Source organism: Accipiter gentilis, chromosome 11, assembly GCF_929443795.1.
Source record: "Accipiter gentilis chromosome 11, bAccGen1.1, whole genome shotgun sequence".
Classification (NCBI taxonomy): Eukaryota; Metazoa; Chordata; class Aves; order Accipitriformes; family Accipitridae; genus Astur; species Astur gentilis.
In genome coordinates, this window is record NC_064890.1 from 9,571,501 (window position 1) to 9,585,070 (window position 13,570).

General features: G+C 40.2%; 1 protein-coding gene across 8 annotated transcripts in view; it reads left to right on the top strand.

Moving 5' to 3' along the window:
- Positions 1–13,570, top strand: part of SEMA3D (semaphorin 3D) — a 148,125-nt gene that overhangs the window by 102,330 nt on the left and 32,225 nt on the right. For all 8 annotated transcript variants that reach the window (XR_007507700.1, XM_049814316.1, XM_049814312.1 and 5 more), the window contains 3 exons: positions 3,597–3,711; positions 4,130–4,199; positions 5,553–5,697. Coding sequence is in view for 7 of the 8 variants with exons in the window: in XM_049814316.1 (XP_049670273.1) it covers positions 3,597–3,711; positions 4,130–4,199; positions 5,553–5,697 (330 nt within the window). In the remaining variant the exon portion in view is untranslated. The remainder of the gene's footprint in view (positions 1–3,596; positions 3,712–4,129; positions 4,200–5,552; positions 5,698–13,570) is intronic.

Below are 13,570 nucleotides of genomic sequence, written 5' to 3' on the forward strand. Positions count from 1 at the left end.
CTTTATTTATATTCAGAAAGAAATATGCAGTCCTAAGTGCCTTCATCTGTACTGTAATGGAGTTTATAGTAAATGCTCCTAATCCAGTGTGCTTAGAAGTGATATTTTGGGAGATAAAATTTCAGATACTCATGGCTGCTCATCTGTTACAAGTGGATTAGCCATATTTTTGGAATGAAAGGCTTGCTCATGCTGCCTTCCCCTTCTCTCAGCAGTTAAATTTATCTTGTCTTCTTGTCTCACCTACCTGAAATATTTACCGTTCTTTGTCTTCAGTACCAGTATCTCTCACCCAAAATCACTTCAGTGCATCCAGTTTACCACACACTTCCAGCAGGGTTGAGGCAAATCCTTGCTTGGTATAAATCAGTCCAGCGGTTTTAGAATTCTGTAGCTTTGTGTTGAATCCTTATTTGTGTTCACCTATGCACAGACTGGCCTTTGCTTTGGTGATCTTCTCTCTTCCATCCATTTTTTCTAATCCACTGACTACCCAGGCTGTACATCTTATTATATTAACATCGTGCTCTACATCCAGCTCACAACATTTGAGCAAGTCAGAGATTCATCACAGACATATTATTAAATAATCTTTTCCACAAAAGAGACTGCCTTCTTTCTGTAGCAGTCCAATCTCAAAAAGATTTTGGGCCAATATGTCCTTTGTCCAGCCTCTTAGAGGCCAATAATCATGAACTATGATGGTCCAAGGAATCTGCAACAGAGTAGGCAGATATGATGCAAAGCTAATGAGTTCATGCCAACATGGTCTGAAGGAAAGAAAAATAATTGCATGTTCTCCAGCACCTGAAACCTCAAGACATGTCAGAGACTGACTTGATATGCACCAGAAATTAGTGTTAGGAAGGAAGGAGTGCACTTTCTACAAAAAATTGAGATTTCTAGATCTTAATAAGACAACTACTACTTGGGAGTCCAGGAGCAAAGGTATGCCTATATTAATAATAGTTTTTGAACCTCCTTGGCCAGAGTTGAGCTAATTCTACCTGTAGATAAAATCGCCATGGCCTTTGTCAATTCCTGCACTTTCTCAGTCAGTGAATCCTGGGCACTTATAAGGAAAGCAAAGACATTATTATTAAGAGATGACATAAAGAATTGAAGAGTACTATATGGCTGCTAACCAACCCCCCACCCTGAAACCCCCCAAAACCACAAACAAAACCAACCTTCTAATAAAATGTACATTTTGTTTCATTCAGCCATGGCAGTAGGAAGAAGCATGTTGGAGGATATGTCAGCATATTATATGTGCAACTGTGTAAATCAGTGAAAGGTCTTTTCAGTCTCTCCATTTCTGCACTGTAAATTTGTCACTCTCTGGCACCAGAAGGACTTGGTAGATCATGGAGTGCTGGCTGGTCGTTGAATTCCCCTTGCTCCTTTATAAACTGTACAGTGTTATTGGCAACTTTTGGATATGTAAGGCACACCTAGTGAATGTCTGTTCTAATGCCTCTTAAATTCAAGTAACATGGTTAACATTGTGTCCTGGCTTGAGAGTGAGGAAATACGGATACATCTTAAATCCAGTGGAATCTTATACTTCAAAGCACATAGCCCTTGCTAAGACTGCTTCCTTTGAGCACAGTATTTGGTTCACACTACTCTATAGGAACTCAGTGGAACTACTGATATATTTAAAATAAGCATTTGTGAAAATGCTGTGTTGGATCACGATGCAAGAGTGGTAAAACACAAGGATGTATTTTCCCATGTCTTGCAGAAGCTGAACGCCTGCGATGACAGGAGCAGGAGCTAGACAAGGGTGTTTTTTCCATTCCAGTCCCATCACATCTTGCTTCCTCCCCACTTTCTGATCCTAGCCAGGCAGTTAGAGACATCTCATCTCCTGTGATGCTGCACCGCATCCACCAGAAATCAAAGTAGAAGCCCTGCAACGTGAGAATTGCTTAGCTAATCCGAATTGCCAGAGGAAGGAAAAGCTTAACCCTTCTTGCTTTTTAAGATTCTTTGTTGCATCTTTGTAGTTGTTTGGTTTTAATTACACCACAAAGTTTATCTGCTGTGCCTTTGAACAGAACACACACATGCAGAGCTTCTTTTTTCTATTGGCTTCAGGCTGCTAATTTTGACACCTTTGTAATAAATCTGTTGGCTAGATGCAAAGCTTCAGGCTTGGCAGGACCTCAGGAAATCAAGAGAGGAGGTAGCAATTATTGTAAGAACCGGAGTTCCAAAGGCGATAGATTAACGGGAATCATTTCCAACTGAGCTAACCTATTTAAAAGTAGCAAGTACGTGAAATGGGAAAACGGTTAGAGTGCATTACCAGAGAAGTGTTACTCCTTGTGAAGTGAATTGCAGCACTTAAACCCATCTTTCTGAATGTCTGTAATATTTATGATACAGCCCTGAAGAGCCAAAAACAATCTATGGAAATACCACGTAATTTCCACCACCCAGTGTTTCCTAATGGCTGGTTCTATACTTCAGAGTTGCAAAGCCAATTAACAAAAAAGTGATTTCTCCTAATGAATCCATAGAGGATAATATTAATGACTAAATCTGTGGTGCTTAAGTTTACAGCCCAGATCCCCTAAGCTCGAGTTTATAAATGAAAAGAAGTAGGCACCTTCATGGGGTAATTCAGAACCCATAGCTGGGCTACTACTGTTGCTGAAAACATTTCTCTTAAGTGTTTGAATTCTTGGTTCCTGCTGCAATATCATTGCCCTTCCAATTTTCAGCATGAAAAAAATTGGGGCCTAAATTCCATTGCGGAACCTAAATAGATCTGTTATTCAGGGCCAAAGGAGACAGATACTTCCAGCTTCTTAAAATTTAAAACTTTCTTCTAAGTTCCACTCTCACCACACTCCTCGACTGGTCCAAGTCACTAGGACACCTACCCTTCAGAAGGGTAATTAAAATTTCGAGTGACCCTTTATAGATTTTTTTCTATCTCCAGTGACTAAAGGAAATTTGGCAAGTATGCTCATATCTTGGAAACCCATAGTAAAATAACTGGGGAAAAAAAATCCCCTTTGTGGGGGATAGGCTGATATTTCCATAACAATTATTATTAAAATAATATGACTGGCTTTTCCTGGAATGCGTGTATCTTTGTACTATGTACACAAAACAAACAGCCCAGTATTTACATTGCAAGAACTGCTGATGAGTATGGTTTTTCTTTTTTGAGAAATCTATTCAAAATGTTCTGTATTATTATTAGGTTTGTAAAGTATTCTTGAAGAGCAACTGTTTGCAAAAATTGGCATCACAGGGAACAAGAAATCACATGATAGAGACATGTTTTTGCAGCATTCCAGCTGTAGAGCTGGTGAGAGAACTTTGCAAACAGATTTGGGTATAATTAGGGAATTTGAGTTGCCCACTCTCTGAGCTAAGTGACTACTGGAGCTACTTATTAAAGCTTTTAGAAAAAAAAAAAAAAAGGCAAAAAAAAGACTTTGTCATTGTTATGGTAAGATCAAACTGTGGAATCAGACTGAAGAAGCACAGTCAATACTGTGCTACCATTGAATATCATATGTTGAAACTCTTCTTATTTGTTTAATACTTAAGTCTTTTAATTATATTTTTATTAGAATGATATGGGAGGTCAAAGGAGCCTAATAAACAAATGGACTACTTTTCTGAAAGCCAGGCTTGTGTGTTCGATACCTGGTCCTGAAGGAGCAGACACACATTTTGATGAGCTGCGTAAGTTGATTTATCTTTAGTGGTCTATTTTAACAGCAGTATTGCTTGGGGTTTTTTTGTTGTTTGTAGAAGCACTTTGTCTTGTTCTGATTTTACTCCTCTTGCAAACAGTACTGGTAATATCTGTGACTGTTATCAAAAGTCCCTGATTTTAACTGGAATTACTCTGATCAGAAATATGGGGTTTTTTTCCCTTTCACTCCAAAAGCTGGAAAGTGAAAATATGATTCTGTATAAAAAACAAACTATCTGCAAATGGAAAAACTTAAGAATATTAGCAGAAATTCACATGGCAGAAATTAAAATTCAGACAAAAATAAAGTTTTGTTATATATTTGCAAATCTCCAAATTATAAATGGTAAATGCAGAAATATTCAATGGCTGTTTAATTAAAAAAAAGCATTTTTCCCATTGCAGAAGATATATTCTTACTTTCTACAAGAGATGAGAGAAACCCGCTTGTATATGGAGTATTCACTACAACAAGGTATGTGTTAGGATCACGTTTGCCTGTGGAAACAAATGCTGAAGATCTTACCCAGGCCTTTTATTAAACCCTTCTATTACCAGATCCCAATTCCTGAGAGCAGTGAGAGACTACTTGAATAAGGTTTGCAGTATTGGGGCTGTAGTCACTAAGGACAATATTTTCAGAAATGGAAATAATAAATTATGTCCCTAAACTTTTGTGTGCCTGCCTTTTGAGAATGATTGTAAAAAAAAATGAAAATTTAACAATCAAAAGCATGCTAGTTTATTTCAACCTTATCTAGTTGAATTTGCAAATTTCAATCATATTTATTGAGCAACCCAATAGTTACTATTTAAGACAAATCATTGTCATGAAGCATTATTTCTGTAAGCAACAACTTGACATCAGCTGTTTCTTAGGATCAAAACCTACTATGCTCTAAAGTGATATTTCAGTGTTTTTATAGACAGGAGTTGATGGAAGAATAACCTGTCTTTATCTCAAGGGGATAGAATAACTAATTAATGAACCTCTCAGCTGCAACAGTGAGGTGCTCTATCTAGAATTGTCAGAAAGGAAATAAATAATTCTTTCTTTTGTCTCCAGAACCTTTGAATTAAGTGTAAATAATAAGGAATAGCCAAATACTGAAGAGTATGAGTGCAATGAAGAATTGCCAAGGCACTCCTTAACTCAGAAGCAGCCACACAGTGGCTCCATAGAATATATAACTACATAAAATATTTAAAATTGAATGAAATGTTGCACAATGAATGAAATGGCATATGAAGTAACTAAGGTGCATGCCACTCAAACACCTGGCATGGTGTTCTTTGGAAAACTGAACTGTTTGGGGTTTTTTGTTTGGTTTGTTTTTTTTTTTAAAGTACGTTAAAAAAAAGGAAAAAGACACAGGAAAAGAAATAAATGTTTATTTCTATTCCCTTCTATTGTCTGTCCAGTGCAACTTGTAATTCTCAGGCACATCACCTGTAATATCACTAACATACGGACTTCCAGATGTGAACACAATGTAAAGGAATGTCCTTCATTTGCAGAAAATTCTAATCAAAATATCAAATAAATGATAGCTGGAAACTGTCAGCCACTAGAAAAAAATGGTGGTCTATCGAGTGGTCCCAAAGGCTGAGTCCAGGTTTCACCAAGCAAAGCTTTGACCAGTAATGGCAGTGACACTAAATATCTGTAGTTATCAGACCTGTACACATCGAGCACCACTTATATCAGCTCTCAGGTGTAGGACTGATCCAAACCCCATTAGACTCTGTGGAATTAGTTAATTCACTGGATGAGGCATGCACGGAAGCGGTGTTTGCAGTATCCATATCAATCCATCTTCTTTTTCAGCTCTGTCTTCAAGGGCTCTGCAGTTTGCGTGTACAGCATGGCAGATATCAGAGCTGTTTTCAATGGCCCTTATGCTCACAAAGAGAGTGTGGATCATCGGTGGGTGCAATATGAAGGTCGCATCCCATATCCCAGACCTGGTACAGTAAGTGTCTCCTTAATTACATACTTCTATTTTTACTCAAAAGCGATCATACTTCACACCCCTCTCCGGACTGGTAATTTATATTTTCCACTCAGGATATTTCAAATTATCCTCTCAACCCTTTCCCTTCTGTTGACAGCTCAGACTTCTACCTACCCTGTAGGTATATAAATATACATGTTTCCATGTCTCTGAGATAACGTTGTATCCAGACTGTCTATTTCCTGATTGTCTCTCATATTGTGGTCTTCTACTGTACAGCTGTATTTCTATCTGTTGGGATCACCTCTAAGGCATCAACACTTCATAAAAAGCCAAAGGCATTTCTTTATGGAGTATTAAGTTATGATGAGGTATTTTATTTGAAGTCTTGTATTTCTGATATCTTTGTGTCTGTTAAAATCCTGTTCCTTGAGATATGGTCATTGATTCTGTGTGTTTGTGCATGTGTTGTGTTTTGAAGTAAAATAAGGAGTTAGATGCTGGAGATTTTATGTGATGAAAGAGAAGTGATCAGAAGAAAAGCAAAGTTTAATATCTGGAAACACTTCTAAATCCCAGACTCTTAGACTTCAGATGTAATAATCAGGCCAAGACAAAGAGGAAAATTTTGAAAGAGTTATTAAAGAATTCTTCCCCCACTCCTGTCTTGGTATTCAATTTGGAAAAACATGGATCTACATTACAGCTGAGGAAGAAAATGGTATTTCCAAAAAATGCATCTACTTTTTTTACAGTCATCACAACTTTGAGCAACTCTTTGTATGTAGAACGTAAAAGAGCAATGATTTAAGTGTAGGACAGATATTATCCAGGATGGCTTTACATTATCTTGGTCAGGTATTCAGTGAGCTAGTACTAGGCAGCTGCATAAATCCAGCCAAACACTGAGTTATGGAGGTCGGGCTGCTGCTGGCACCTTGCCTAGAAACCACCTGGGTGTTTCTGCACGATTTCTCTGGTATCAGCACTGGTGTAACCTTTGCTTCAAGCCACATTATCTAGCTTATCTCTTTAGCTCTTGTTTTCACACATTTCCTTGTGTCTCTGTGTTTTCTTCATCATCCTTCCAATGGACACAACTGCATGATCCAAGCCCCTGCTGTTTGCTGCACTCGGTGGTCCCAGGCTTCAGCAGGTCAGGCCCTGAGCTCTGATTCCCTCCTCTCAACCGCAGGCGCGTGGCAGAGGGCACCGCTCTCTAAAAAGTCTAGGGCAGCTCTAGAGATCGATTTGGCTTGCCTAGGATCTGCGCTGCTAGAGCAAATGCGCTCCTAATTTAGACAATTTGGCCACTGTAGGCTTACGCATCTCTCTCTCATGCAGAATATACGGTGCCCCAGAAAAGAAGATTACATTTAATTATTATTTTTTTTTTTTAAGTATGTGCAACTCCATTACTGGTCAAGAAGTGCAGATGCATTTAGTTTTAAGTACAAAAATGGTGCCAGTGAGAACAATAGCTGGTCCCATGGCATATAAAGAGATTAAAATAACTCTTTTGAAAAACTCAGAGTGCCCCATAAGGATGAACACTCTGCACAGATAGATGGGTCATAAGCTCATTGCATTTTTGAGTGTATTAGCCATCACATGGTTGAGCTGGGATTCGCAAGGAAGGAAACATGTCATGCTGAAGCATGTCAATGCTGATCTTTATCACTGATTTGAATAGCCATGCTTGCAAGTGTTTTAAAAGTTGGAAAGTTTAAAAATAAATTGATATTTTCCATAAGCCACCCCTTAACTCTCCAATTGCTTCCTTTAAGCACCTGCTAACAGCTGTGAGAAAAGGGTCTTATAAAAATCCTTATGACCTCCATACTCAGTGGTTTTCTGTAGGGGTTTGTCTGACCAAGGACCGAGAAGTAAAGTGGATTTTACTAAAGAAAGCCCTCAGAAGAAAGATATCTATAATATTTGCTATGTAGATAAGGTAAATGTATTGCTGCATAGTTATTTATCTTTTGTCTTAGCGACTGCAACATGCTTCATGCTCAGTAGTTTAATATAGGGTATCAAAATAAGGAGATCCATGCCATGCTCTCATCTTAGAATGGGCTGTGCCAAACCTCTGGCTATGAACGGATTTCGACTGGGATCTGAAAAAGCAGTGCAGTGCTCAAAGGCAAGTAAAAGCAGCAGCATGCTACAGCCCTGCAGAACACTGCAGTAGGAATGCTGAAATGCTCTTCCTTAAAGATTACTTTCATCATTTCTTGCCAGCTATAAGGTGGTTCAGGAATGCTCAGAAGAAAGCCAAAGAGGGGTAACCTACCCTTTTTTAAGTTGCTAGAACTTTTTGTAAATGTAAGGTCTGCCTAAGTGCTGCCTACAGTTAGCGTAGCCAGCACTGCCCTGATTTTATATTTCTTACATTTTAAGTTACTGGCAAAGTCTAAAAATGGCTACGCTAGGAAATGCGTTTCCTTTGATGTTTGGCTTTGAGAGAAGCATTGCCTTCCTTTCAGCATTTCTACAGAAGCAGGAGACCGCTTACCCTAATTTAACTTTCTGCTCCGCTGCCTTTATCTCCTAAGTAAATAAAGCTGTTCGCCAGAGAGCCTGCGACCACTTTGATACTGGAATTTTGACAAAACGCTTCCTGCGGCAATTTACGTCCCAGATAAACTCCCGCCACGCCTATGACATCATGCCTCCGCAATGCCCAGCCGCGCGCGGGCAGCAGGAGCCCGTGTCCTGGGGGGGGCGGCGGGGGTGTCCCCTGACGACGGGGGACCCCCCCTTCCCTCCCCACTCCCCCACCGCCCTCCGCACCGTGGGCGATGGACAACGCGCGGCTCTTTCCCTCTGGCTTCCCCCAGCGATGCTAAAGAGCAAGTGGAAATGATGGGAATTGAAGAGAGTCAAGGCTTCGCATCTATTTCAGTTTAGAAGGTGGAAAAAAAAACAACCAAAAAAATAAAAAGAGATGGAAGAAACCTGTAGTGGGCAGCCCCGAAACAAAGGGCGATTGGAACACCGAGGGAGTTTTTGCTCTGTCTTCTGTAACTGGTTAAAAATTGGACTTGCGTATCTGCAGCTGTCCCCAGCCGAGAAATCCAGTTTTCTTCCCATCTCTTAGGGTTTCACCCAGGAAATTGTCCATTGGTAAAGAAATCATCAAGGCCTTTCTTTAAAGTGTGTTCTGTATTCTGAAACAGGGTTTTCACAGCGCCCTCCCAGTAATCACAAAAGGCATTTGAACAAGATTTTCAGTGAATTAGGAGGGAAAAACATTCCTCACTTATTTAGTTAGCTGTAATCATTGCAGTATCAGAGCAACTCATAGTGCCCAGAATTTGGAAATTCTGATAGGATACACAGGAGTCATCCTCATTTCATTGATGGTGAGTAAAAGTCATTGAGGTCAGATTTTGAGAGGAATGTCAGTATATAAAGACGCGGATTAACACTTAGTCTGATCTACTGCAGAACACAGGACTCTAACTGCTAGCCAAGGCAGCACCAAATATTTTGGTAGAGCTAGATATTTACTAACTGATTTGCCAAAGGTTCAAAACAGAGCTCTGATTCAGCAAAGTAAGATTCTTGCTGTCTGAGTCACTTCTTAGCTACAAGAAGAAACAGCCCAGCATGTTGCTTTTCTCCATTTGAAGAGTTTTATGTCTCACGTCTTTCCACTCTAGATCTGAATATGGCCCTGAGTTCCTGAATTCTTTGTGTTTGGTTTTTTTTTTTGTTTTGTTTTTTTTTTTTTTTTTTTTTTTTTTTAAAGTTCCCTTACATGCCCTCAGATTCTCCTGCAATCTTTTTAATCTTTTTTGGTTTTTTTTTTCTCTCTCTATTGCTTTTTCTTCCTTTCTTCAGTGAAACACCTTCCTTTATTTCTTCTGCTAATCCAGTACACAGGCTGATTGAGATGTGGTGTCCATCCCATTGGGACTCAGCTGAACCACAGAGAAATACTGCCTGCCAAAAAGCCTCCCCCTGTCCTCCTGTCTGGTTAGTTTTGCTGCTTTAATAAGTGTGTTCATAAAACATTGAAGGTTGCACAGGTTTCCCTTGTTATTTTTAGACTTATCTTCCTCTTTCACCTGATCTTTTATGGGATAGCCTGCATTCTTTGCTTATCCAAATCCTCTCTCCTTTGATCTCCCCACTGTAAATGGGGCTGCTTAATTAAGTGAAATGTTTCACTTCATGGGTTTATTTTCCTGCAAAAGCCTCCTCCACCTCCCCTTACTTACCAACCTGTTTTCCCCAACATGAATCACCTTTCAGTTCATAGCAGCCTTTCGATACGCTCTGAACCCGGTCATCTTTCACACTGGCAGAAGTCAGCAGAGAATTACGAAGTGCCACCTGCAAAGTCAAGTTCACTCACCTAGCTGGTCTCAGCTCAGTTAGCCTCAGATTAATGCTCTCTTGTCTCAGCCTTTTCTATCAACAACACAGGTGTGTTAAATAGAAAAGCAATACAAAGTGCTCAAGACAAACACTAGAACAGGGTAGAACAAAACTCGCACATCCAGTGGGATGCAAACTCTATGTTAAAAAAAAATGGGGACTTCAATTTATTTGTAGGGATTTTCTGTTTGTTTTGTTTCTGCTTTTTGTGTCAGGGTTTGAGTGAGGTTGATTCCATTAAAAATTTATGCTGTTTGTCTCCTGCAGAACCTGACTCATTCCCCTCTGCCCTACCCTCTTCCAGGCTTGCTGCTGGAAGGTTGGCATCAAAGTCTTCCTGCTGAGTGTCCAGTCCTTCTGGCACAACCCATCCATCCTGTAGAAAAGCACTAAGGCTTTTTGCAGGCATGTCCAAATGCAAAATGTATTGCGCAGCTCTGATGAGACTACAGAGAAGATGCCACGTGGTACTTGGGTCACTCAGGAAGCCGAGTTTCATCTTCAGAATGGCTTATGGTTGAATCTCCAATGGCACATAAGCTGTCATCTAATCCACAGAAGATCATAAACCTATAAGTACCCCATTTTTTAAAGTACTTCTGGGCATCTTGGAAGCTCACACCGGTCCTTAGTGTTACATCTTAACCCCTCAGGACTCAGACTTCATATTTCTTTATAAACTCTACAAATAAAGTTAAATGTGTTGGGTGTGTGAGAGGACCCCTTTAACACAGAAGAGACTCGTTGAAGTTCTTCAGCTTCTCTGTTTTTTCTTGATGGATCAGTGATAAAGGAACTTACTTAGAGCTTGGAAAACTTTACATCATAGGAGAATGCTGACTAGAAGGCCATATCTCCTTGCTTATTAAATACGCATTCACTGAGAGCTTGGGAGAAAAGGACCATGTGGCTGATTCATTCCCTCTGAGGGAGGGTCTGGTGCTCCAGTTCCTACTGCACTTAACATAAAGTAGAGAGCTTTTCAGAGGAAAACAGATCTTCTCCCTTCCTGGTTAACATCTGAGCAACATTCTTACTGCTTTTGGCTAAGCTGAGAGATAATTATCCCATGAAAAGTGAAATACCTTCAATAGGAAGGAGCAAGGAGCTCCCAGGATGGCTCTGGTCCACACACCTGGCTAGGACGGAAGCCCAGACCAGGACATCTAATTCCCCAATATGGGAGAGATTTAAGAAATATTTCAGTCCTTAGTGTTTCACACTGGCTACTTCAGATGGTCCCAAGAGAGTGACTTGCTGGTGTGGTGCCTAGTTCTCCTTGTGAAATGCATGACAATTCCCAGCCTGGACATTGCAAAATCTGCCAAGCAGATGCCTACTGCACTCGATATTATCAAGTCCCTGTTGTGTATCTTGCCTATGGGTGTTTGAGTCTCATTGTTAAGTGGGTTTAAGGCTCAATGTGACAAGTCACTTTTAAAACTGGGATTTTCAACACACTTGAAATAGAAACCCTTTTGAAGCTCACAGGGAACAGCATTCTGTTTTGAAACTGTCAGTAGACAACAGCACTGCTGAACCACAGAGGCATCATTAAAAGAAAAAGGTATTTCTTTTACATACCTTATAGCTAGGTTCCCAAATAATTGTCACAGTTTCAATAGGTGTTAGATCCAGCAGCTCTTACTGACTTCACTGGATGGTGTGAAGCATTATGCATTTTGGCAATTTGGAGGTTTATTTAGGAGCCTAACTTCTGGCACCAGCTTTTGAAAATCTTGGCCAAGGTTCCCACATAATGTTAACACAGTCACACCGTATGTCTCAGTATTGTGCGAGATCTACACACCCAGCACTCTGCTAAGCTGCAAATTTAATAAGACAAGTGAAAAAAAAAGAGAAAAGCTTACATATGTGCGGTGTTGCACACAGTGTGTATTTGCTTTTATTTGAGAAAGATTAACCTTAATTTACCACCTCCTGATTACATTTGGATACAAATAAAAGGTGAGGGAATAAAAGGCATCTTTGTAGATCATCTGGGATCAGGACTTAGTCTAAGGTGATTATTGTCAAACCAAGCTCACACAGAGGGCACTGGAAAAACTTTAAGTAACTACTGAATTCATTCTTTAAAATTTTGTGCCACAGACTTTATACAGCAGTTGAATAGAGACGCCCTTAGGACTTCCAGTTCTGTTTCTATTGTGGTTTTTTTTTTTTTTCTTGGTTTTGTTTTGTTCTGTTTACTTTTCATTTCTTAACCTGTATATTTGTATCAAGTTATCATTCACGGCAGTGAAGGCCTAAGAAACCTCAGAAGAATAAATTATATGGTGAATAAGTTTCTTGCAGGATTCTTCTCTAGCAGTACTAATTTTACTCATTTCATGTGATTCATTTTTCTTGATGTCAGCTATCTGGAAGAAAAGCATCAAATCTGAGCTAGTTGTTTAGACTTCTCTATCAATCAGAAAGAAAAAGACACCTTCTCTGTGCAGTTCCCACACAGCCAAGGTAAGAATCTAGGGCAGGTGAGACGAACCCCACCCTGTTGCAAAAGCAGAAGATGCTGAGAGAGCACAGTGATGGTGCTGTAACAACTTTTATGGATCCAGATTCTCATGTAGTCCACATGAAACAACCCTGCCAGCCTACTCCTGTGACATTTGCTAGAAATGCAAATCTCTTATTGTCTCCAGTGGGAGATGTCACATATCTGAGACAGTAGCTGCTGCTGCTGCTGTGAATAAATGTCCTCTGTGAACTGGGCAGAGAACACCGATATCATTACCACGAGACATGCAACAGGATGTGAACTGACATTTTCAGAGGTGAAAGGCTGCTCCACTCACACACTTGGCCATGCAGCCTTGACCATCATACATCCTATTGATTGCTACGAAAGGAAGCACAAGCCTACAGGAACTGTTCTGCAGCGATGGGTGGACACAGCTTTAAACAGCTGCCTGAGGACTTTGCCAATGGGTGGCCAAAATGAGGTTTTCATTCCCTTGCTCCATCCGTCATGCCACAGTGAGTGATGCCTCTGGAAAGAGCTCCCGTGTCCAAGCATAACAGGGTCACACCTGCCCAGCTGTTCTTGGTGGTCATGCTGTCTTAGGATGGGATCCAAAGCCCGCTGAAATAATTGGAAAAGGCCCTGTTGACTCAAGCGGATCCTTGGATCAGACCCTTAGTCCTTGTTTCTACTAAATTAGCTGCGCAAGCTGGCAAAGATTTCCCTATATCCCTATATCATGCATGGTAGGGTTTGGGCCTTTGGGATTACTGTAACAATTTATAGTTCTATAGTGGTAGACATTTTAGCCTAGTGTTTTCTAGTAAGTGATGTCATTGCTCTCCTCTTCCTCTGTTAATGCATTTTTGGCAAAAATCTAGGACATCTTTAAGACCCATGGGGCTACTCCCATTTTTCACATAGAAATGGACTTCTGGGATTGAGCTGTGAATAGCTGAGCAATCAGTGAATTTCCAGAGGATGCAGACTGTAACTTAGAGTAGCGAGAGAGAACATGAA